Below are 25,898 nucleotides of genomic sequence, written 5' to 3' on the forward strand. Positions count from 1 at the left end.
CCTCCTTATTAAACATAAAACATGGAAAAACATATTTGCAGTCTTGAAATTAAGGATTATTTTTGTCTTCCAGTCTCTTTTTCCAAGACAGTGATGTAAAAATACCCCCAGCTTTGTTCAGCTCTAGAGACAATTCACTCTCCATTAAATACCAGCATTACTGTTTGAAGCCGTGAATGCCACTCTGAAGTCATGGGTCTTTCATGTCTAATGCAGGGACTGCCAAGAGTAATACACTAATGTTCACACAGAGGCTAGTGCAAGGATTTTAGTCACAAGTAAACTCATCTCAGCAATTTTCCAGTAGTCTACTGCATGAGAAGTTTCACTTTCAGAGAAAAGAAAAAAGAAGAAAAAAATTATTAATATTTTTGTTCTATTTTCTGCCTCTCTTACACCTGGATTGCCTGGAATAGGTTTGGTTGAAGTCAAGTGCCTTCAGAAATCAGCAGGCCAAGTTGGGATATACCTGGATATTCCTTCCCCTCTGCTGTGAGCAGTGGAGTAACTGGTGCCTGAGTCCATCTCTTGCCCCAGAACTCACATCTGGAAGTTATGCGCTGCTTCTAACCATCCATTTCACACAGGATAGGAAGTCGAGATGTGCAGGAGTAAGCCAGGATCCTGGGCCTTTCAGTGTCCCTGGGATGTATGGGGCAAGGAGGGAATAAAAACAGTTTCACCAACGTTTCCAAACACAGATAGTGCTGATAAATCAGGGAAATGAACCTACAGCGACACAAGAAAAGCAAGGGTGCACGAAAGGCAGCCAAAGAGGCCCCTCAGCTGTGCAGGTCCCTGGTGGCTCCATGATGTCCCACTGGGCACAGCCACACTGCAGTTCACCCCATGGCAGGGCGCCGGCGGCAGGTCACCGCCCCGAGCCCAGGGGCCAGCACCACTCCGGTCTCATACGCTCTTCTCGCCTTCCATGTGCTCCTTGGCTGCAGAGGGCTGCTTGTCCTGGCTGCCCTCAGGGCCGGGTTTGGCAGGAGGCGTGGGGCTGCTGCTGGCGGCGGGCAGGAGGTTGGCAGACTGCAGCACAGCCTCCGAGTGCTCGCGCGCCTTCATGCGCAGCGCGGCCACGCTGGCCGTGCGGTTGCTTTGGCAGCCGTAGGTGGGCAGGAAGGAGAGGCCCATGGGGTCCGGAACGCAACACGAGCACAGCGGGCTCCCTGGGGAGGAAGGAGACAAGGCACCGTCACTTTGCTGGGGAGGTCATGGAAAATGTCTGTTCCCTCCATGGTCAGTCTGAAGAGGACAGAGATGGGGTGGACCTTTAGTGGGTATGTTGGCCTTTAGTGAGTACACAGGTGTCCTCTGGATCACTAGGGCTAGAAAACCCATATCCTGTTCCACTGATCCTTCTGTGAGAAGGATCTGCACTGTGAGTCATCCAGGGTGACAAACAGAGTGCAAGAGGGAAGTAGAGGCAGAAGTGAGCAGTGAAGTTCAGATCACATGAGATTTCCTCGTAAGCAAGGCTCAGCTCATTCCCTCCTCTCATATCAAGCTGCTGCTCTGTGGCTGCCATCAGCCCCATGCTGGAGATGTACCCTGCTCTCCACCTGCACACTGAGCCTGATCAATGTAGGCAGCAGCATTTGGTGAGGGAGTGTAGGGTTTCTGTCACTTATCTTTGCCTGGAAGATGCAGCAGAGAGAAAGGTGAAAATATTCCACTTATTACGGTGACCTTCTCCTATCTCACTGTAAAATGAGATACTTTCCCTTTTGCCAGGCCCCTGCCTACTACTGGCACCATGTCTACATGCAAGAGTCTGTTCTACCTTCACCCATTCAGTGTCTGTGCTGCGTCAGGGTGACACCTCAAAGAGAGCAGCCTCAGAAGTGAGCTAAAGCTACCTAAAATTGCTGCTGTGATACAGCTTTAGAGTCCCATCAGGAGAGATGGGCCACAGCATCTCTATCCTGTCATTTGAGACAGGCTGTTCCAAGCAGGCAAGAAAACACTGCAGCATGGATGAAGTAATTAATCTCTCTTGAAGCCAAAATCTTCCCTGCAACCCACTGACAGAGGCAGTCCTCACTCCCCCAGCTGCCTTCCTGAGGCTCTTCCTCTGGTTTCTCCTGGATAATGCTTGAGCTTGGGCCAGTTCCCAAACGAACACACCTGGAAGTGTAGGTTGATCACTGGGCAGGACATGCAGTCCATCCAAAAAGCCAAGCTGGCACCCAGCTTAGAGGCATCTATTGAATGACAAAGAATGTGACAGAGGAGTAGGATGGGGAGGCAGGGTGGGATGGCTGAGCTACTTCTTGAGTTTCCTCTCTGGTTAAAAAACCAGACACTGTTAGTCACCATGTTTCAGGGGTCTTAGGGGCCACATCTACTCCACATCCTCATGTACACCCCTGGCAAAATCCTGTCTTTTGCTTACATGCTATCTTTCCACAAGAAACAGCCCAGTCACACACATCCTGACACGATGCAGTATCTTCCCCTGATCTTTCCAAGCCAAGGACTTGCTTTAATTTCTGCAGTTAATATTTGAGTTAAATGGCTCATGACTAAGTGATGGAACTAATACTCTACAGAGTTTTACACTTCTGTTCTTGGTAGCAACGGGTCAGGACCCGTCTGCTAGGAATGAAGGCAGACAGTTGTTTGTTTTTAAGATGTTGGCAAGACTTCTCCACAGCAATTGTCAGAGATTTGTGGTTGCCAGCAACATTCAGGAAAAAGTATTCCTTGCATTTCAAAAAAACAGCATCTACAAAGGACAGCTTATTAGTATAAATGGAAAGAACCCTTTTCTCTTGTAATACTTCTCTGATAAAGCATATTGATCAGCAGACCAACTTTTCCATAGGTCCAGGCATTTAAGCACAAACAAGTTTCAGCACTTCACTAAAATCCTCTGCTTCTTTTGCTGTTAGCTCTAGGAAGCTCAGTCTTGAATTCTGTGGTTGTTTTGAGCAGGTCAGAAAGAGGGTTTGTAATAAATCTACTCAGTAACGCAACTTACAGTTTTTGCCACCACCAGCCATGCTCATAAAGTAATTTTTTGCCCTGTTGAATGACAGCCACTGTTTTAACAAGAGGGAGGAGAGGCCTTTCAGAGTCCCTGCAGTTTGCAGCAGGTTTTTTGCACCAAGTCCCACTATATTCAGGTTCTGCTCAGAGATGGGGGAGCTGGGAGGCCTGCAGGAGCATCAACTGCTTTTGCGCTGCTGCTTTCTAACACAAACTGAATGAGGCTTTCAAACACAGCAGTTCAGCTCCCAGGCTGAGGGGAGGGCTGGCCTAATGCAGACATTGTTTAGTGAGAGGTGGGGAGAAGTGGAAAGCAGTCTTCCCCTGTTCAAAAAAGCAGGAATCAGCTCCATCCCCTAAGAATAATTTTAATTCCATTGTTAGAGGAATAAAATATTTATCAGTATTCAGCACCAGCCTAAGATCTTTGCTAAATAATTTGCCCTGATATTACCTAGTGGCTCTGCAACCTGAGGGTGCAGTTACCTGTGGTGGAAACAAAGCTATCTCTGGCAATAATTCACCCATAAACCATTCCTTTCATTTCCACTGAGGCTAAAATACTTGCAAACAGCTCACACATGAAAAAATGTAAAGTAAAAAGCATCATTTGCTCCAGGGTCCAGCTAGAATTGGGGAGAAAAGGATTTAGCCCTGTTCCTTTTTAATGTATGTTGTAAAGAAGGTTGACTCTACCTTACAATCATCTGAATCAGCAGATAATAAGTCCAGCAAAATGCACTGGACTTTGCCAGCACAAAACCAAGGCCAACAATGGGACACTCAGGAGTCCAAGGTCTCCTTGGACCTTGTGACCTTCCCATCAGTCAGCTCACAATCTCCAGGAAAGTGACAATGGCCAAGAAAGAGCAGCAGTAGTTTTTAATATCTTATTGCAGTGGCCTTGAGCCCACAGTGGGAAAGTAAGGAATTGTTCCTACTTATTTCAAATCTTCAGAGGACTTCAGATGTCCAGCTCCCATCAAAATCAGTGAGGGTTCAGCCATCAGCCCTAGATCTTGATGCAGCCCCCACCAACATCTATGACAATCTGAGATAAGTTTAACAGGATTTATATCAAGCTGCTGCAATATGGACACGGTACTGTTTGCTTTCTTTCAGGAACTTACTGCCTTCTGTACACAAAATTAAAATACACAATTAGATTTCCATTAACTTACAGCAAATTCTGCTGGATTGATCTGAACCTCCTTCTATTCCTATATGAGATCATACTTTAAATGCGCAGCCTGAACATAAATACTTAATGTAATAAATACAGTCTGAAATATTTGATCCACTTGGCAGTTTAATTGATCTACTACAGAGACTGACAGAAAAAATTAAATTAGTTTTGTCTTGTCTCTGCCAACATCACATTTAAATTGTAACAATATTTGATCTACACTTTTCGTTGCAGACTGTTTTGTGTAATTCCATGGTTCAGTTTAAGGTGGGAAGAGAGGGATAGGAGTGGGGCACATGCTGATACATAAACATCAATAAAAATTTTTAAATATGCTTTTTGTGTTTCAAGTCAAGGGCTTAAAGAATTTAATAGGTAGTCTTTCCAAAAGGCAAACTCCACATTCTTTTCCTCTTTCATTATTTGTGCACATCAGCATTTGATATGGACAGCTGAATTACAACCTGACATGGAGGGAAGGAGAGAAAAAATCCCATTTAAAACCCTCATATCAATGCATGATGTTTAGTTTTCAGATGAAAGATTACGTTTGATTTAATTATTGTTATCTTCTCATAACAGTCACATTGGTTTTCTTCAGCTCTAATCCCTTTCATAAGGATTAGAAGGTCAACAACAATCTCAAGTTCATAGTGTTAATTACCAGTGGGAGCTGATTCAATGGGAGCTCCCTCTTGCACTTCACAGACGACACCAACATTCTGTCAATTAAAGCCTAAAAGTCAAAAGTAGGAAACATAAAAGTGGCTTTATCCAAATCTTCTTGAGCTCTGAATCAGGAAGTTCAGAACAAGAAAGGCATGAACTCAATCCTGAAATGGAGAAACATCAGATATTCTCGGTTTAATCTGGGGTAGCCTCAAGGCTGCTGGAATTATACTGGATGGTTTCTCCTTCTACTGAGAAGCTGGTTAAATGTGGAAGGTACCTGTGCTGCCTAGAGGCTGGAAGAGCACTTCAGAGGTGACAGCAGAATCCAAATATTATAATTTCACATCTCCTTGGCTGTGACTCCTCTATGCTCAGTGGAAACAAAAAAGAGTTGATGATCTGGCTCAGATGTTCTACCACCAGGAGCCTTTCTGCTGAAATAACTCAACACTGGAACTGGAGGATTTCATCCTCCTTTATTTGTGCCAACAGTACTCTCAAAAAAAAAAAAAAAAAAAAAAAAAAAAAAAAAAAAAAAAAAAAATCTGAAGCCAGGATTTGCCTGTTAGGCCAGGAAGGCTGGAAGCAAAACCCACAAAAAAGCTAGGAGAACAGAACCTGTCCTTTGCACGCTGTCAGCTTGGCATCACCAACAGGAACCCCTGCTCAGCTGAGGTCCACTAACCTTATCAAGATTTGTCCTGGAGGAAGGAGACAGCACCTATTTGCTACCTATGCTCTTAGGGCTCCAAGGGTGTTTCCTAGTATTTGCAAAAAAGACCAAAAATCTCTGCCTGTGAGGTAGGGCAGCGCTAGAGCTGGGGAACTGTAGTATGGGAATCAAAATCATTTTCTCAATGTATGTGCATCTGCAGCAAACTAAAGAAATGTATTAGATTCTCTGAAGTCAGAGTGGCAGATAAACTAAGAAAAATGCCAAACAAACCCACTTAATATATTGTCTGTGTTACATCAGAAAAGTCAATAAACCCATAATCAAGAATGACACTGAAAATAAAAGACCCCAAGTATTTTATTCCCATTCCCCAGTCTTACAGTAAACAGTGGAGCTTCAGTTCAGTCAACACCAGTTCAAGGGTGAGTTAGGTCCTTGAACACTTCCTTCATAGCATTGGCAATGGGAATTGCCCAACGGAACTGAGCAAATTCCCTCCATCTTTCCATAATAGAAATTGAAATGTAATGGACGGGCAGTTCTAGTTATGTTTTAGGGTTTTTTTCCTGGATACTGCAATTAAGCCTCCCTAATACGAACAGCAAGCACAGCAGCAGCAAACCATAAAAGAGCCTAATCAACAGTGGCCTGCAATACCCATTTGGATGTGCGTAATACAATCGTGCTTCTCTATCAGTGGTGTGGGGGTGCCCTGAAAACCAACCCAGCTCTAACTTGCACAGAGAAGAGCTGTGGGTGAATTATGAAAGTAATTCCCTGGCTGGTGTAATTATTTCTCTCCTCATGCACTTCACTCATCATGGGTCTGGGGAAATTTCAGCGGAACGTAACAGACACACTCTTGGCCTCAGCCACCAGAATGGTGGAACATATCCGCTGAAAAACGGAGATTCTTGTTTACACCCATTAATAACATCTTCTGCATTAATGAATTGCATTCATGCTGTCATCCATTAAGAAGGTACTTTGAGGTCTCTCTCTGCACAGAACGCTAGCTTCTCCAGATGACTCTATAGTTATACAGCCCATAAATAAAACAAGTATTTTCCCTTCATCTTTGAGGTCTGCAATTAAATCTACTAAATGGACTGCAGATGCCTGGCTTACAGTAAGTGTTTCATCTTAGAAGATCATGGAACTGTCGAAGTCACCACAATGAAGTAGCACAGTTGTCAAATCAGGGCAATTTCAGAGGGTAATGAACATCACAAATTTCATCTCTGTGAGTCAACCTTTTTCCTCATTATGGCCAGTGGTGAAGTACTAAACCCCCGAGGCAGGAAACACTGTATACCCCAGAAATTATGATGTTGTGCTAATTTTTCAAATTAGGAATTGTGTTTCCTGACAGCATAGTACATAGGGAGATGATACAGTAGTTAACAGATGTTTGCTATTGAGTACAGCCTCCAATGTGCTAAACTTCAGAGAGACAGGAGACAGAAAAAGGTCTGTTGTATTATTGAACAGAGAATATTTGATAGAAACAGAGAAAAACTTTCCAGTGATAATATACTCTTCTCTGGAAAAGCCTATATTCTGAATAACAGTTTTCTTTGCATAGTATAACCAGCCCATTTTATTAACAGAACATCCTGTGGTGCCAGTGTCCTCACTTTGATGGAAAAAAAAATCTCAGTTTCAGAGACAGCAGAGTTCATGGGCCATAGCTTTCTTCTCATTCACCAGAGCAGACCTGGTCTCATGCTCCAACAATATCCCCATATCCTAGAAAAAGCACATGGGGAGTCCAGAGCCACATGAGGCAAGCCTAACAAGCACTTCACAGTCCGTCCAAAAGCAAAGTTGCAGTCTTAGTCCCTGCCCCAGACTAGGCTGTCTTAAGATTTACTATCTCTTGTAGACCAACTTCACCCTTAGCTATTACATCCTTATACTAGAAATTAGATCCCAGAACCTTGTGGCCTAAGCACTTTATGTGCTTTGGAAACCTGGGTCTAGAGCCAAGCAAAGTCAGAGAAAGTATTGGGTTTTTTACTGAAGATGAAGAACTCTCAGATGACAGAATGAAAATGGTCCCTGAGAGCATAAAATAATTATTAATTACTTACACCACCATCATCACTTGTTATTCACTGCATTGATTTTGTCTCCTTCTAAAGCATCAGTCAAATATTATTCACTGACACCAGCAAAATGTTGGCTCTCAAGTCCAACAAAACACATCTTGTCTCCCCAAAAGAATAAGAAAACAACCTACACTTCCTAGTAGAACCTGATGTGCTGAGAGTGCTCATTTTTTTGCAGGCAGCTCTTATGGCTGTACTGAAGAATGTGATTCCCTTTACTGGCCAGGATTGTTCTCCCACTGGTGGGAATATATATCTGTTTACAAGATCCACATAGAGGAGCTGCATTTGGTTTGACACTTGCATAGAAGAAAGCAGGGTCATGCATCCTTCCATAGTGAAATAATGCTTTGATTCCGGAACAACTATTTTGCTTTCAAAAGCACAGAGAATTCCTGGTAGTTTCAAAGCATAGCTGGCACAAGACAAATACTGGGAAAAACTCTCAATCATTTCACTCTTCAATAAAACTTGCAAAATTTTGGAAAAACTTTCTACTTGCTGAATTTTCCCTTATCCAAACAATCCAAAAAACAAGCAGCTCATAATTTTATTCCCTGTCCTGAGTTTTTTGGATTTGTGTGACATAAAGTTCTGTGCCTCCAGACTGACTGTGGCAGGGTTCTGGCATCATTTCTGCAGCAAAATGCAACTAGATTTTCAAGTGAGAGGCTTAGGTCCCTTAATTCAGATGTATAAGGACATCTACAATTGCCCACATGCACACAGCTCCTGTCTCAAATAGAAATGAAAAGGGAAAGTCAAACAAACTGAACGAGCATATGACAAAGACAGTCACATTAAGGTTTTGTGAACACTGTGTCTCTCCCTGTCCTTTCCTTCCTTGTCACAACCATTATCTTTTCCTCCAGACTGACACAAGAGTTTGGTTGTGCTCTCAAATGCACTGGTTTGGATGAAAATAATTTCATTTACCTGGAGTTTCCATTCCAAAGAAAAGCAAACTGTGCATTAGGCTTGTGATACCTTTGGTCCACTCAGAAGATTTAGAGATTGCCCTGGTCACCAGTTAACAGGACCAAAACTCAGGGACTGCTGTGCACAGCCCTACCCCAGCCCAAGTGAATTACTCTTGAAGAAATGGGGAAAGAGGAACTCGTGGAGATGAGCCAAGGAAGGAGGACACAATACTCCACAATCAATGCCATAAGAAAGATGTTACAATTATTCTCTGCTTGTATATATCAGGTTTGGTCCCTCATATCATGATAAGTTCTTCCCCCTTAACCCCAAAGGCAGAATTTGACATTGCTAAGACCTAGCAGCAGAGCTGGCAGCAGAAGGAAAAGAGCTCCCCTCAAAGCAGCAGCTCAGACTATCAGCCCCTTGGCAGGATAACAATCCCCTGACAGGCACACACAGCTCCTGGTAGGTGGATACACAGATGCACAAATCTGCAACTGCATTACATAAAATCAAACATGCTACTTTATTCCAGTTCCCTTGCACGTACCTGGAGATTTCTAGTGCCTGGCAAGAAATATAAAGCAGACATTTCAGGAATGAACTGCATGTATAACTGACAACATTCATCAGGACAATATGCAGGCATCTGGTAACTGACCATTCCTACACAAATTGTATCAATAAAAAAATCTCTATTTACATTTGGGCCAGTTTTTTCAGGGACACTGTCTCCTAGTCTGGGCAATCGACTATTTAATATTTAACAAGATTCAGGAATGTAACTTTTTCTGCCCCTAGGTTGTAAAACTTCAATCAAGCAAAAAAGAGCAAATTATTAGTTTCTCAATGTATTGCCTAAGCTATAAAATCAAAGAAAAAAGTATCAGGAAGTCTTCCAAATAAATAAAACTAAAAATAAACAAACAAAAGCAACAACAACAAAAAAATCCAACACCAAACAAAAAAAAACAACCAGCTAAAAATTCCAACCCCTCATACCAAATTTTTTAATCTTTTTAATTTCATTTTGCTTAGCTTTTATTTGGGTATTTTTTTCTTAAAATTTAACTACATTTATTCATTAAACAAGTGAGAACACATATTGATGCATTTAATTTTAAGTGTTTGATCATAAACTTTAAGGAAAAAGCCTCCTTTACTTTCATATAAATTATTCACTGAACATAGCCCTATTTCCACACTTTTTAACCTGTCTGGGACTGCAGTTATCAATGAACAACTATTTTTACCTGAAAAATTTCAGCTTAACTACTCTAGAGAGGCTGTTCCTGCCCAGTGGAAAAAGTCAAAATTCACAACCCCAAGACTTCACAGGGCAGAGATCAAGAGGACTCAGACACTCTAAACAGCTGCACACCTACAGATTACAATAAACTTTTAAGTTTTAGGGTTCAGGTCACACCCATGATTTCTTGATTTAAAATTCCAGGTCTTACACCTACCAAAAGAGCAGTAACTGTGTGGTGTGTCTGGCTTCAGCTTTTTTTGAAGGACAGGAGGGAAGGGGGTGCAGGGAGCAGGACACTGGACTTAACACACAACTCAGGAGTTCCAAACATTTGCCCCAGGAATATACCGTGGCAGTGCTGATTTAACTGGAAATACAAGGAGCATGAGGTATGCCAGAGAATACAGTGAGATGTATTAGAGGCCATTTTTCTTTATAGTGGGGGTGTCTTTAACTGAGAAACTTTCCTCACAAGTTCTTGCAGCACATTGGGACACAGAGTAAATGCGTGTGCCTCTTTGTGCTTGGCACTGCTATGAGGCTTTGCATCCTATAAATCTATAAATTGAATTCATCCTGCTTACACTCTCAGTCTTATAAATTGTTAGACTAAGAACAGCTAATGGATGAGTAGGTGATTTATTTTTAAAAGTTGCATACTGCTGCTGGAAACCGAAAGTATATAGACACGGGATGTACCCTTCCTGAAGCCGGGGTCCCAGGTAAAGAGGAATTACTTTGTACCCTCCCCTGTCCCCAGGAACATGCTTTATTCAAGTTCTCAAAGGGGACCAACTACCCAAGAAGAGAAAGGTCTGGATTGTGCAGAGATGCACTGCAAGGAAAACCACATGCAAAGAGCGGATGAGGCATCAGTAATGGTGCCAGGTACTACATAATGCAAAAGGATGTATATAACTAATTTATTAGAATAAATTTAACTCTTAAAAAAAAAAAGCATATGCAACAAAAACTCTAAAGGAGCAAGCCCTACCTGTCTTACTCCTTCAGAGAAAACCTGACCTCACAAAAAGTAGCTGTCAGAGTAAAATGAAGGAGTTTTGCCACAAATCATGCTACAAGATACAACAGGAGACTCACTTCGGTATGTGCATCATCGATCAGTGCAAATACTGCCCATCTAAAGAGAAAGAGGGGTCTGCCATTTCCCAAAGGTTTCCTCACAGAGGGCAGTGGAACCATGTCACTTAGCTTGAAAGGGGTTCTCTTTGAGCTGACTCCCAAGTAAAGTAATTTACCTTTTAGAGAGGCGACATGGGATAAAGCTTGTGCATAGGTGGCTGTGTTGAGAAGAGTCCCTGGCAGGCAGGAAGGGAAGAAAGGTCCTGTAGGACCCACTGCTCGGCTCAGGCTGGTGGAGAAAAGAAGACAAATTCCTTACAAAACCAGAACCAGCTGATTCCATTTGTGCATGCACTCAAACACATTGGTGTCTCAGCACACAACTAAATGTGACCCAGGCTGGACAACATCAGTCTCCCGCAGCCACCACCTCCTCAGCATCTCCACAGGGAACAGTGGATTGCACAAGAAACACCTTATTTTCTTAAGATTATACCTGTAGGTCAAGGCATAACAGCAAATCTGTATGCACATACACACATAAGAGGCATTCTTGCCCACAGACAGGTAGGCAGCTGATATCGTGTATTACTCTTACCTCTGCTGGATCTCCAGACCCTCTTTTTTATTCCTGGTTTGGTCTGTTGGAGAAGGGGAATTTATATTCCTTGCAGGAGGTGCCACCTCAGCCATGGTTTCCTTAGAGCCCTCTTGGTCGGAAGCACCCCTCTCTGTTTTTCTCCATTTGGCCCTTCGATTTTGGAACCACACCTGGAGAAGGAGAGCAGTCCTAGGTGAAACCATGTTTAGCCAAATGTGAAGCAAGGAGATTGTAAATTTTTACTCTAATAAAATCTGTCATTTACTAGCTTGGCTAAATCTTCCTCTCATTTTGTATCCCCATTGCTATTCTAGTTGAGTCTTAGGATGACATTTGTATCTGTAATATTTCTGCATCTGGAAAACAAGCCAGAAATGTATAAAGACATTCAAAAGGCATGTCACAACAAAAATTTAGGGTTAAATACATATCTAAGCACTCTGATGAAAACATATATAAGTGTTTAAATCAGCTGCTGCTAGAATCAGAGAGGTCAGAAGAAGTTGTGGATCCAGCCATCTTATCCAGCCCATTTTCTGGAGAGGGCTGATACTGGCTGTTCTTCCTCTCATGGCCACTCTGCTTTCAGAGGACTCAAAAGCAGATAGGCCCTAATTTTGTAATATCATTCTGCAGTTTAATAATGTTGTTGTGCAACTGCCCCCATCTCAGGCCATGCTATGAATTCAGAATAGAGCACCAATTTCCAAACCTTTTTTTTTCCCCATATACCAAAAAAATATTCATATTCTTGATTTTTTTAGCTAACTATTAGTCTAAAAACTTTTTTTTTCTATTGACCTTGGAGCTGATATACTGGAAGTACGATGTTTGAGGTGGCAAATGCCAAGCCTCTCTTGAGGTCAGGAAATCCACATTTTAATACATGAATTCAAGTATAGGCGAGACTATTGTTATTATTATTCTTCTCCTTCTCCAATTCCATTTTAGTTAGCTGCCTTTTAATTGCATGTATCAGCAAACACTGAATAATGATTTTATCTATATTCTAAATTTAGAGCAGTTAAATGCAAAGCAAAATGCAGACACTTTCTTGTGTCTTAATTGAATGAAGGTCACAGCTATAACAATATTTAATTGAGCTATTTTTCATTATCATATTTTAATGACTTTGCACTGACAGTTCGCCTGCTTCTGAGGAAAGAGCATGATGAAGTCGTTTATTTCCCTATTTAGTTATTGTTTGACAACATCATCTTCGATTAAGACTCTGCTTTATAGCACATTAATCATATTTGAATGAGCAAGGGGTATAATGTAAACATATCTCCCATCCTCTGTGTTTCCCCATGTCCCTGCATGAAAGCAGGCTAAACAAATGCTTGCATCTATTGTCTGTTTGCATAATAGCCAACAACAAGGCTAAACACCAGTCCTCAGCAATCTAATTGTCACCACCCCTATCTCACCCTTGCACCTTTCAGGAAGAAGTTATGATCTTCCACTTCTGAATGCTCAATAATTGTCCCATTTATCTCAATTTGCAGTTCAGTCTTTAGGCACCAATAGCCAAAATGGCATTTTTATTATTTTTTTAAGCCAGTACCTACAATGCAGTGGTAAAAGGAGATTTTCATTTCCAAATAATAATCAGTTTAATTTGCCCGCATATGACCAATGATTCATGTTCAGATTTAATAATCAGAATCACATAATCTGATTATAGGAGAAATAATTTGTTTACAATCCCCAATTTACTGTGGTGAATTCCATTATCTCTCTTCAGCCATTGGGTTTTAAGAGATACTAACATGACCCTAGGGAACAAAAGGCAAGCTATTATATTTCCTACAATTAGATCTTTGCATAGTCTTAACCCCAAGCACCTAAATAAAAAAAAAATTTAAAAAATAGAAGAACAGTGTGCAGAAAAGCCCCATAAATAAACATTAATGCATAATCGTGTTCAAAAATAATGGTTTGCAACTCTGTTGTGGATGCCTGAACAGTTACAGGGATCCATCCCTGATGACTGCAGGACTGCTTCTCTTAGCAGAGCATGTACACATACATGTGAACTGGATATGGAAAAACAAATACATGGAAAAAGAAAAGAAAAAAAGAAAAAGAAAAGGAAAAAGGTAAGGAGAAGGAAGAAAGGGAGGGCTGGAAATGTGTGGATGTGGAAAGAGTAATCAAGGCCAATGGTATTTATTGGATCATATTAAAGGTGTGGGAATTGCTCTGCAGGCTCTTTATCTGCCTAAATTAAGTGTTTAGAAGGAAGGCAAAAGGGAGAAAAGTTGAAGAGGTGCAGAAGCTTTTTTCCTGGCAGCTGGGCTCCCTGCAGTTGGCTAACCCCACTGCTCTACAGTGGTCATAGTTGCTTTGGAGAATCACGTCTCAGCTCTTTTCTCTGCACCACGCCCCCCCTCCAAAAGCAAGGAAATGGATGTGCATTGATGTAATTTAGTACCTTGGAGACGCGGACAAATTAGTGTAGAACATTATCACTAGTTAATTATGAATGACCGATTAATCAACCTAATCTAATATTCCACATTATGTTGATGTTATTAAAGTGCATCATGAAAATGACAGATCGTCTTCATTTGCGTTCTTTGGCCAAATGTGCACTCTGCAGTCATGATGTCAAATAAAAAAAAGATTTTTAAAAAAGTTTGCCAGTTTGAATATCCAAGTTAAGTAATTCTCCAGGATGTTTACCTGCACCCTGGCCTCCGTGAGGTTGATTTTCAGAGCCAGCTCTTCCCGAGTGAACACATCGGGGTAGTGGGTTTGAGCAAAAACGGCTTCCAGGGCCTCGAGCTGGTGGAGGGAAGGAGAGCAGAGATCTGTGAGAGATCCGTGAAGGATCTGGCCACCCCACGGGGTGTCTGCCAGGTATGGATGAGGAAAACGGGGCCACCGAGGCAGCGGGGCAGACAGGATGGGCTGGCATGGCGCGGGGCGTGGGGGAAGGAGGCTGGGAGCTGGCAGGGAGCAGGCATGGGGGAGGCAGGGAGCAAGTGTGGCGAAGGCAAGCAGGGCACAGGGGGTGCAGAGGCCGGGGCAGAGAGGAGCAGGCTCCTACCTGCTGCAAGGTGAAGGTGGTGCGGTTGCGGCGCTGCTTCCTTCGCAGGAACCCGTCGTCGAAGTCGCCGGCGGAGTGACCTCCGAAGGGGGCAGCGCCTGCGGGCCGAGAGCCGCGTTAGGGCCGGGGCACGGAGCCGCTCGGGCGGGCAGCGCTGCCCCAGCTCCGCGGGGCCGGGGGATGCTGCGGGCACCGGGGGCTTCTGCGCCCGGAGACCATCCCGGCCCGGGAAAGAATATTTTTCGGGCCATTTATGTTTTAAAAGGACGTGGAGACTAAGCTTTGACACAGGCATGTGGACGGAGCTGGCAAAGGCCCTGCCCGTCCCCCTAGGGAGCTCGCAGAAGCCCCTGCCCGGACGAGGGGGCAGCGGGGCCGCTGGCAGGTTCCTCTCCAGGCACCCCGCGGGAGCAGCCGAACCGGCCCCGTCCGCTCGCCCTGGCTTCTGGAGGAGAAGGTGGGCACGGCGCTCGGTGCAGCCCAGCACCGGCTGCTCGGCCACGGCTCAACCACCGGGAGTCGGTAGCGGGGCTGGGGGAGGCCACCCTGCCTTTCCCCGATTGGTGTTCGAGGGCCCCACTGGGGCACCGGGGGTTTGTCCCCAGACGGAGCTCGGGAGAGGGCAGATGGGCCCCGGGATGCGAACCACGTTCCCATGGAGCGACCCCGGCCTTGTGGCTCCCCCCAGTCACACATCATCACTGCGAGCCCGTGTTGAAATGTGTCACTCCCTTTCTGTTCGCTGAAAAAACAGACTAAAAAAAACCACAAACAAAACAAAGCAGACCAAAAAAACACTCAAAACTTAAATGAAAGCAAAAAATAAAACAAACAAAAAAAACCCCCAACCCCAAACCAAAAAAAAGAAAACAAAAAGAGCCCCAAACCAAAACCACAAATGAGCAAACAAAACCAAACCAAAATAAACCCTCACAGAACACAAAAATACCCGAATCCCCAGAAGTGTTGCTGAGTGTCCCCATGACCCCACTTGCAGACCTGCTCTGGGGTACGTGGGCTGGAGGTCCCTGCCCATCTTGCACCATCATTTGGAGGATAAACACGGCCCGAGCCCTCTCCTCGAACAGACCTCACACCGCGTGGGCCTGCGAGAGGCTCATCAGAGAACAAAATACTGTCCCGGTGACCCCCAGAAAGTTGTCTCCTCCCTGTGGCACCGGGCATCCCGGCTGCCCAAGGCTGGCCGGACAGAGATTTTGTGTTTCCGCTTCTTTGGTTTGGTGATGGTGGGTGGGGGGGTTTGGACGGAGTTACTTTTTTTTTTTTTTTTTTTTTTTTTTTTAAACTGGTGATGCCCAAGGCTGTTTTCACCCTTTGGCAGGACAGATCGCCCCTTCCCCCCGCCCCACTGCTGCCCAAGCCGGGAGAGCGAGGGGCCGGCCCGGACAGCGCCGGGAGAGGCTGCAGCCTGCGGGGCCGCTCCCGTCTCGGGCCGCCAAACACAGGCACCGGCCCCACGCTGCTACCGGAGAAACAAACATATAGCAAACAAACAAACAAACAAGCAAAAACAAGAACACGTTTCCAAAGCTGCCTGCCAAAAACTAGCAAACAAAGCCGCCTCAGAGTCCGGTGGCACTGGCGGGAGGGACCTCCGCACTGTTCTGCCCAATCCACCTCTCCTGTCCTGCCTGGAGAAAACTTCGGGGAGTGAATATTCCAGCCGGGATGCACAGACCGGCTTGGGTCCGCTGCCCCTGGGAAGCCGTGCTTAAAGAGGGGCTGACCCTCCCCGAAGTGGGATGAAACCACTGGACCACTTCTTCCTGCCAGCGCCGCCGCAGGGAAAGCCCCTTCCCGCCGGGGATGCCCGCGCAAGGAGCGGGCTGGCCGGGCCAGGGGATTTGACGGGGCCGGGTCGCTTTCCCCGCCGTGCAGCCGCGGGGCCCGGCAGTGCTCGGCACGGCGGGACAGCCCTGGCCCGGCCGCGGCCCCGGGGATGCTCCGCGCGCTACGAGCAGCGGCAGGAGGGAGCGGGGCAGAGCGCCCTGGGCATCTGCGGGGGTGACACGGGGAAATCTTAAAGTCTGTCAATTTTTAGAAAGGAAATCAACAACAACCATAATAATAATAAAAATTAAAAAGTCTCTAACCAATAACACAAAGAAAAGCATCCTCCCAAACCTTTATTTTTCCCCGTTTTTTTTTTCTTCTGTTGTACCTCATTTTTCCCCATCCTCCCAGAATGTTTGCAAAATAGCATTAAAGATTTATGCGGTCCCTTTGGCTGGAGGGAGGAGGCGTGACCACGTCCTGAAAGTGTCCCGATTACAGCCATGACACCAACATCTGTGCTGGGAGGGGAGAAAAGCATCTCTCTCTTAGCCTGAGGCTCAACTGCGGGATCGCTATCCACAGAGGGGAGGCAGGTGGCAAAATGACGGGGGTGGGGGTGTAAAAGCAACCCCTTTCCAACAGGAATCAAATTAAAAAAAAAAAAAAAAAATCATGCAATCCTTCTTTCCTTCCAGTGACAAGAGGGGAAAGCTAGGAGGGGGAGGGGGATAGGGTTGTATTTTCTTAAGGAAAAGGATGCTATTTAGTTGTCTTTCTATAAATTTGCATCTTATCCCAGCACGCATTTGTACGCGACAGTCGTGGCGCAAGTTCGGTCACAGTTTCTCCTTCCGTCCCCAGCGCACCCCCCCCGCCCACAGACACCTCGGAGTTCAGCTCTTGTACTTACACATCTCCGTGCGACAACACTCACCTTCTAGCTGCGGGGGGCAGTGGAAGTAGAACATGGCCCTACGGCTGGGTGGGCTCCCGCTGCTCGCAGCTGCGAGCCCTGCGGCGGCCGGCCCCGGGGCCAGCCCGCGGGGCGCGGGGCTCCCCCGCACCCCCCGCTCCGACGGACCCGCACCAGCTCCCGAGTCGGGCACCGCGACGCACCGCCCGGCTGCCTCCTGCAGACCTGAAGGCACTGAGGGAAAGAATAGATTAGGTGAAGAGCCAGAAGAAAACACCTGAAGAAACCCGTTGATAACACACAAGCCCATCCCAGAAGAAGAGAAAGTAGCGTCTGACCCTGTGTAACGAATTAAAAAAGCCAGAAAACTCCGTGCTTGGCGTACAGTAATCAGAATCAGCAAAACTTTGTTTGTTTGGGTTTTGTTTTTGTTTTTTTTTTCCTGCCCGGCGTAGCAGATTGTGCCTCTCTTGTTCTTCTATCTATTCACCTATCCATCTCTATATCTGTCCATCCATCTCTATATCTATCTATCTATCTCTACATCTATCTAGCTATCTATCTATCTATCTATCTATCTATCTCTATATCTATCTATCTATCTATCTATCTCAAATATTCCTTTATGGAGCAAATACTTACATAAAGAAAAAAAAATGTTTTTACGTAAGATCGAACTGCTTAAAAGAAAATCTAAATTATTCTGCCTAAATGAAACTGCAATAAAGCCTAAAAGCTGCCTTCTTTTTAAAGCATCCAGCACTCTGGGAGCCAATGTCCTCAGCAAGGAAAAAAACCCCAAGCAACAACTCAAATTTATATGCAGTCGTACTAAAAAGAAACAAACAAACAAAAATCCAGAAGGTACATAAATATAGTAATCCATACCTAAACCGAAGTAAAAATCACCGGTAAGGTTTGGGGGTGTTTTGCTTTAGAATAAGGCGTTGAGAGTTGTTGGCTGCAGAGACAGAAGGGCTCTGTGGAGTTCTGGAAGTGGCCAGATGTCTTTATATCTGTCTACAGCATGCTCTGCCTCTCAGCACTTGCCTTTATAATCTCACGCATAATTGGCCTTAATCTGATTATTTCCAGCGCTGTCTACAGTGAGTAACTTGGATAGGTCTATTGGGCCCTACAAATGGCCCACGTGGTGTGCAGAGCAGGGGGGGGTGGAGAGGATGAAAAGAAAAAAACCGTAATTTCTCAGCAAACGCCAGGAATGTGAACGGCAGCAACACAATCCCATTATTTTCTGAACGCTGGCGCTCCGGGGCTCGCAGCTCCCTGCGTGTCCCCCCCGGCCCGGGGTGCCCCGGGGTGCGGGCCGGGGGGGCCCCGCCGCAGCGAGAGCGGCCCCGCCGCCCGCAGCCCCGCGCTGCCGGAGCGCCGGGTAATTGCCGCTGGATGGGTTTTGGGGGGCCGCTCTGCACACGCCTCGCCTTTCCAAGCGATCGTACCACGGCAAAGTTTGATTTTGTTCGCAGCGAGGGGTCTCTGGATTTATGCTCGCTTCCCGTCTGCAAATGATATGCGGCGGGACCCTTCGCAATTACTTTTAAAATGCATCCGAGACATAGGCTCAGCGGAGAGAGATGGCCCTTGCCTCAGCCCGGGTGAAAATTAGACTTTAAAGTACCCAGATGAAATTTTCAAGTCAGGGACGCGGGATTGGATCAAATCACATAAACTGCAAAAAAAAGCAAGTATAATGGCGCATAATTGGTTCTGTAATAGCATTACACAAGGATAATAGCCTGTTATGGCCCCCTGCACATTAAGTGCTTCCCTGGCGTAAAGCCTTTATGATATTAAAGGGGGAATATAATGATATTTTGGTTATTAAATGCGTGTAATTAATTTATGCACCACTGAAAATAAAGTTGGTATTATGACCCACTCAAGATGCATCAGAAGATGTAAGTCAGACAACTGTTGATAAGTTCTGGTGTCTATGTTTCGTCTAGACTGCTGATTTTATTTTGGAACAATTGCTTCTCCGGCAGACTACACAAATTTAATATTTTATAAAGATTGTAATGTTCTGTGCAGGAAGGGCGAGCAAATCTACACAGGCTCTCTTAGATCTGATGGGAGTTTAAAGACAGAACATTCATACCAGAGCAAAGGAGATGGATACAGGCAATACAGGTGCAGAAATAGTGATATTGAAAAGATGATGTCTTTGGAAAGTTGATTCTGTACATATGATCTCATTAAATAAACACTAATAAGCCTTAGAAATATCACCTGCTCTGTCTTTTACATTAGGCATAGATGTGGAAATTCCCCTAATATATATTCAAGCTGGAATTATGTTTCCATTCTGTGAAGGATTATTTTAGCAAAGCAAGGCAAAAATTAATTTTACTTGAGATACAAATTTATTTGATCTGGTCCTATCTTATCCATTCACTTATAATTTCAGCATAGTAGTAACAGATGTAGAAGGCTGTCTTCAGGTGTTTTATATATGTTTACATGTCTACACACACACTTTTAGGAATATCTTTGTTTGACAACAGACGTTTGCACACCATCCAGGCAAGTCTCTGAGCAGTAAAGTATACTATGAATTGAGATGGCTTTTACAGCACCATGCAAGATCAAAGACCAATGCTCTGAATCTGACTGCACTCGATAAAATAGCAGCACAAGCTTTAGGTCAAGTAACCTTTAAAAAAGGGCTGTAACCCAGAGGTGCTGCCCGCATCTCTCCTGCCAGTCTCTCCCTCTTGAGCTTTAAAATCCACACAGGGCTGGTACTGTAGAATCCCTTTGCACAGAGACAGATGTGCCTTTTCCTTTTTCTCTGACATCGGGAAGAGATGAGTGAGATAGTGTTTTATCATAAGAACCCTTAATAAAATAATAATAACTTCATTATGGTGCTCTCAAGTCTTGCTCTAGTCAGGGGGCTGCATTGCTGTTTTGGCTCCAAGACTCACTCTCCCCAGCAGTTTGAAGCCTGCAAGTTCAGCGTATTACAGGAGGGGGAGAAGGCGGAATGGAGCGCGGGGAAGTGCTCCAAGTGGCTGCTTTTTAAATAGAAGCAAAAGAACCCTGAGCCGGTCGACACTGAACTTTCTCCCAAGGACCAGCAGCTGCAAAACAAGGAGATAACTAAGCAATATATAATCCCCCACCCCTCGCCAGCTCGGTGTCTGTTTAATTTTAATGCTCGAAACGCGGGGCTGACATAATTAAAAGTTAGCGCTGGGGAGTCCTGGGTGCGGCTCTCGGGCGGACGGAGCCCCGGGGCGGCGGCGCTTCAGCACCACGGAGAGCGCCCGCAGCTCCGCGCCCGGCCCCGGCCCCGGGGAAAGGCTGCCCGCAGAGCTGCTCCTCCGTCCCTCCGTGTCCCCCTGCTGCAGACGCTTTCCTGCCAATCTGGGACTACAGTGGAAAAAATATGCAGTAAGTTGTTTGGGATCATGTCTAGTTCCTCTGATCTAGCTACCAAAGGCAAGCACTAAAACCAAGAAAGAAATGGCAGACAGAGCTACAATTTTTCAGGAAAATAAATTACCTTTTAATGTAAAGTTCTTAAAGTCCCCTTCATAAACTTAATTTTCATTACTATTATTATTACTGTTGTTATTACTGCGACTATTGTGACATCAATATTAGTTATTAGGTCAGCAAGAAAAAGTCCAAATAAGTATAATACAGGATAGACACTTTGCTCATTGTGTCTGTCTTAGAGAAGAACTGTTCCTGTGCTGCACACACAAACACACCTCTTCTTACATTTCACCCATGAAAACAAAGCCTAGGGCTGAACTGCTGAGCAAAATCACTGAATGGATGTTTTCCTTGAAAACACTCAGTTTTGAGGGGATCATTCATAAAACTCAAGGAACAGCTCAGTTTGATTAAATGGCTCTCCTGCCTCTCCATGTCCAAATGCTTCCTTTCCCGTGATTCTCAACACCTGACCACAGAAAAAGGCTAGCAGCTAAAAGGTTATTTTACCCTAATTCATGTGCAGTAAAATGTATTTTCCAATTAACCAAATTTGCCGATTTGTCCCGCTTGGACACTCTTATAATTTATAATGTAAAAGTGTTCTTTCTTTATCTAAAGACCAAGGTGACTGCTTTTAATTTTCTGTAACCTCTTTACACTTGATGTTCACCAGACTCATAATGTTAATTGGCTTCATATACGGATCATCAGTTTAATGAAGGAATAAATCCTATGTTGCTTTATGTCCCTCTGTTTTAACAATGATTGCTTTAATGAAGAATGTGACGTGTTTGAAATCAAAGCTGCAGGAGACATTAGAGGATTTTTTTAATGATGACTGAAATGCTTATTTAAAGCTAAAACCATCAGGTTTTCATATTTCAAAAGCTTTTCTTTAGATAATTTTCCATGAAAAATACTGACACATTCTTCATCAGAGAACCCTTTCTTTGCAATTATGGGCAGGGACTGAGACTTGCACAGTCCTGTAATATAAACACCCCAATTAGGTTATGAAATTATCTCTAAGCTTTTATATCACTGCAGTTTTCATACAGAGTTTAAGTAAAACTCCCAGTGAGTTATAAGTAGTTATGCCAGCCTAAATAAGGAGTATTTGGGGGTAACTAATAAACCTCTTTGTCAACCTCCTATATTTCCACTGCTCTTGGGTAGACGAAGAAATTTACAGGAGAGAAAGGATTGTCAATTCATACACAAAAGCTCTGGATTGCTGTAGCCTATTTTTCCCCATGAGAATTTTAGGATTCCAGGAGCAAGGGTAAAATGTAATGAAACATGGACTCATAGAGGTAAGGTGACTGCAAATCAGAGCATCAATTAGGTCAAGCTGGAAAGCAGCAATTAGACCCAACAGCATGTGCTTGTTACAGTAGCTACAACAGGTTTATTGTGTACAAAGAAAATGAATTCTGTTAATTGAACTTCTATGTTCCTGGTCCCATTTATAGTAAGCTTTCCTTCTCTCTCTTCCCTCTGCCTTTAATGGACACTTCATATACTGGTGTGCATATACTGGTATATATTTTCTTCTCATTTGAAAGCTGTTGTTAACAGAAATTACATGACCATTGGATAAAGGAACATCAGAGAGGAAAGTCTCTAATCAGAACCTAGACAAGGGCTAAGCAATCAATTGAATTGGATAGAAATATCATGACATAGCAAAGGAAGTGCATGAGACAGAAAGGGATATCAGCTTAAATTACATACCACTGAGATCAGTATGCCAGGCCTGATCCCATGATTTCTTCTCTTGTTTATGTCCTGGCAAATGTTGTACTCATTCAACCCAGGTGGCAAAAAGCTTAATGTACGTACACACAGACCTTCACCACTGCTCTCCATATAGTTCTCTTAGTGCTGTATGTTTGCCTTCAGAGCTGGCCTGTGAACACCCTGTGAACAGCTCATAATTCCCTCTTGCATTCCCTCTCAATGGAAAACAAGAAGGTACCTTGTGGCATCTCTAGTGGCACACAAGATTAGTCTGCCAGACTTCCTCAGCCACTCTTTGCCTGGAACTGTGCCTTTACCAAACCTATGCTTAGCACTGGCAGGGTCTGTGCCAGGATGAGGCAAAACAGCACAGGTTTTCAGGGGAATTATTTGTGTTTTTAGTGAAGATATCATACAAAGGTGCTCCTTCCCAGATAAAACAAGTCTTCTAACCAAGAGCTGTGAATAAAGACTTCCAAGGGAAGGTCTTTGAGTCTATGGCTTTTTAGGACACAGTTGCTTGGCCACAAACACTGGCTCAGTGCATTTAGCAGAAAATATGATGCAGATGAAGAGTTGATTACAATGTGGATCACAGCAGAAAGTCTACACAGATTTTTAAATACACATACCAGTTTTGTGCTGCCTGACAATACCATGTAACCTGATGGTTAATCAAGCAAGGTTTCTGTGAGCAGATCTGAACCAGCATAGTGGGGTTTATGCCATAATGTGGCTTTGTGTCACAAGGCCTGAATTTACAGCATCACCAAATCGTGGTTTCAGTTGAAGTTTAGTCACTTCTCACTATCAGGTCACTTTCTCAGGGGAAATCTGCAACTTTTGTTTTCCATGATAAGGCAGGCCCTGATCTAGCTCTGAATAAGGGCAGTTAGTATATGCAAGAATCTAAAACTGCACAGATTCTGTGACAACAGAAAGTTAACAGTCCCCCTTATTCTGTGAATGGCTTCTAGCAATAAACCAAATGGGAAGAAATAAAACACTTTACTAGCTGCTTTAATGCACAATTGTCTCATTCACCAAAGGTGAGGCAAATTCACACCTACTAACTACTCTCCTTGGAAGTGAGCGGCACTCCAGGCCAGCAGAGAAGTGGCCTAGGTGTGACATATTTTTGCACAAAGCCATTGAAATGCACCCTCTGGATGTGGCAATGCTCTCACATTAGCCCAAGCACTCCATCCCAATTCTGGCAAATTGCACCATCCTTTGGGATGACCCAGGAGCGAAGCTGCCTCTGAACATGAATGCATGTGCACGTGGGTGTACATAAGAATTAATCCACATGTATACACGCATTTGCATGTGCAATCTGAAAGGGACTGGTAATAGTGTGGAGGGTTTGCTATCTTTAGGAAAGCCCTGGAATTTATCACAGACACCCAGTCACTCCTCTTTCCCGGAGACAAGCTCCAGGACTATGAATAAATACTATCCTCCATACCTCTTTCAAATAATTGCCCCATTTCCTACACGAAGAACAGGAACCATAGTAATTACCCTTGGCAGTCTGGAAGAAACACCGAGCATTCCTAAAAGATTGCCTCATACCAAAGAACATTTTCAAGCCTGCAAAGTGGATAGAAGAGAGCTGAAGCTGTGCTTCATCTTCCTCAGCACAGGCACATAGATGTTTTCTCTTCTCTTCCTCCCCAGCTCACCCCATCCCTATGCCCAACCCCCCAAAAAAGGGAACCACCTCAGATCAATTCCCCAAGCCCATCCCTTCTGCCTTACCTGTTCCAGACACCCCCAGCATATCCTTTCCCCTGCTTCAGTGCCAAGAAGCACCTGCCCATCACCTATATCTTGTGAAAGGAGTATCACAGCAACCCCTTAAAACAAACATTCCTACAAACAGGAGACGACTCCTGTGAATTTGTGCTCTTTATGGTTGGCTCTCAACCAGGACATACTGAGACCTCACTGCCAAATTGTCAGGACAAGGCTTAGCGCTCTCCCCACCTTAAGGAGCAGAGTGTGACTGCATATATCTCACATGCCAGGACCACTTCAGTTTCAAACCTGGACAAAGTGCTTTGTCATGGGGCTGAGCATAACCCTTCAGTTCTACCATGAGTGGGATTTTCTTCTTATTTTGGAATTCATACATGCTTCAGTTAATGAATGAGAAGAAAATGCATCTTTATTTTAAAGCAAAACAAAACAAAAGGCAACAAAAAGAAAGAGCCTACTTGTGCTTAATTGTTATTCTAATTACAAGTTGTGGTGTAGTGTAAATTCTTTCCCTTGGCATTATTATGAACCTCATTTCCTTACAAAGTCCAGGATAAACAATTCCAATATATTTTGTTTTAATTATCAGGGTTTAATGGGGCATAATAAGACTAAGTTGAGTGGTGCAGAAAAAAAATAATTTAATGTGTGCAAAACTACCTAGTGCTCCTAGCATGCCTGTGCATATTTCACCTATTGTAGGGCAGCACTATGTTAGCTAATATTCAGTGTGCCCATCATTTATTTATTAATCACACTAGCTTTTCAGTAGAATTTTTTTCCCCCGGCATCTGGAACAAGAAGAAACACATTAAGATATCCTAGAAAAACAGTGGGCAGTTCTCTGGGTTGAGCAGTGAAGGATGAAGCTGATGGTGCTGGAAGGATTTGTCATGCATGGACAGAAGATGCAATGCTGGACACAGATCCTGGCTCTGCCAATCTACTCCAAATGCTGCCAGTAAAAACTTTTGGCTTCAGTTCTTAGGGCCTCTACCACAAGTAGCAAAGATAAAACATCTGCTGAAGTCACCATTCAGAAACAACCTGGCCCAGACTCTCACGTAGATGCATCTTGCCACTCCCAAGGTGTGGTTCCCACAGTGTTAAAACATGGCAGGTACTTCTGCAGTGAAAAGAGAAAAGTGCATAAGAGCAGCCTGGAAAATAAAACAGTTAAAGGGAGATTCTTTATGGCCCTCTATGCTTCCCAAGGTCCCTTGGCAATGGCACTGAATCCCATGGCTGGGTGTGGCTGATGCAGCAGTTAGAACCACCCTGCTACCAGAATTACCTTCCACTTTACCGGGGCAAGCACATACCAAGATCAAAACACTTTCACTTGAGGAATAAATAACTACTGGAATAACTTCCCTGAAGGGAAACATGTCTATCCTCCTTATCTGTTGACACAGAGGACTTGATACGAATGAAGCCATTGGGAATGCCTTCTCTTCTGGAAAATTATTTGATTCATGACTCTAGGAAAGATTCAAATACAACACAGAAACCACACCAATGTTACATTACATTTATTTTAAAATTAGGATTTTATATTACAGATTAATTTAATACACCCCAAGTGTTTGGGTTTTAAATAAAATAAATTTGTTATAGACATCAGTATTTACAGAAAGAAAAACATAACTTTTTTTTTTTTTT

The 25,898-nt window shown here is 44.0% G+C and overlaps 1 protein-coding gene across 1 annotated transcript; it reads right to left on the reverse strand.

Moving 5' to 3' along the window:
* Positions 1-909: 909 nt before the first annotated feature.
* DRGX (dorsal root ganglia homeobox) lies at positions 910-17,322 on the reverse strand. The gene is made up of 6 exons (XM_041415882.1): positions 17,289-17,322; positions 14,558-14,655; positions 14,191-14,292; positions 11,500-11,672; positions 11,078-11,190; positions 910-1,175 (listed from the first exon to the last, which is right to left on the reverse strand). Exons 1-6 carry the CDS (start codon positions 17,320-17,322, stop codon positions 910-912), a joined length of 786 nt encoding a protein of 261 aa, XP_041271816.1.
* Between the last annotated feature and the right edge of the window lie 8,576 nt (positions 17,323-25,898).

The sequence above is a fragment of the Onychostruthus taczanowskii genome, unplaced genomic scaffold, assembly GCF_017590055.1.
Source record: "Onychostruthus taczanowskii isolate IOZ18803 unplaced genomic scaffold, ASM1759005v1 scaffold5, whole genome shotgun sequence".
Lineage (NCBI taxonomy): Eukaryota > Metazoa > Chordata > Aves > Passeriformes > Passeridae > Onychostruthus > Onychostruthus taczanowskii.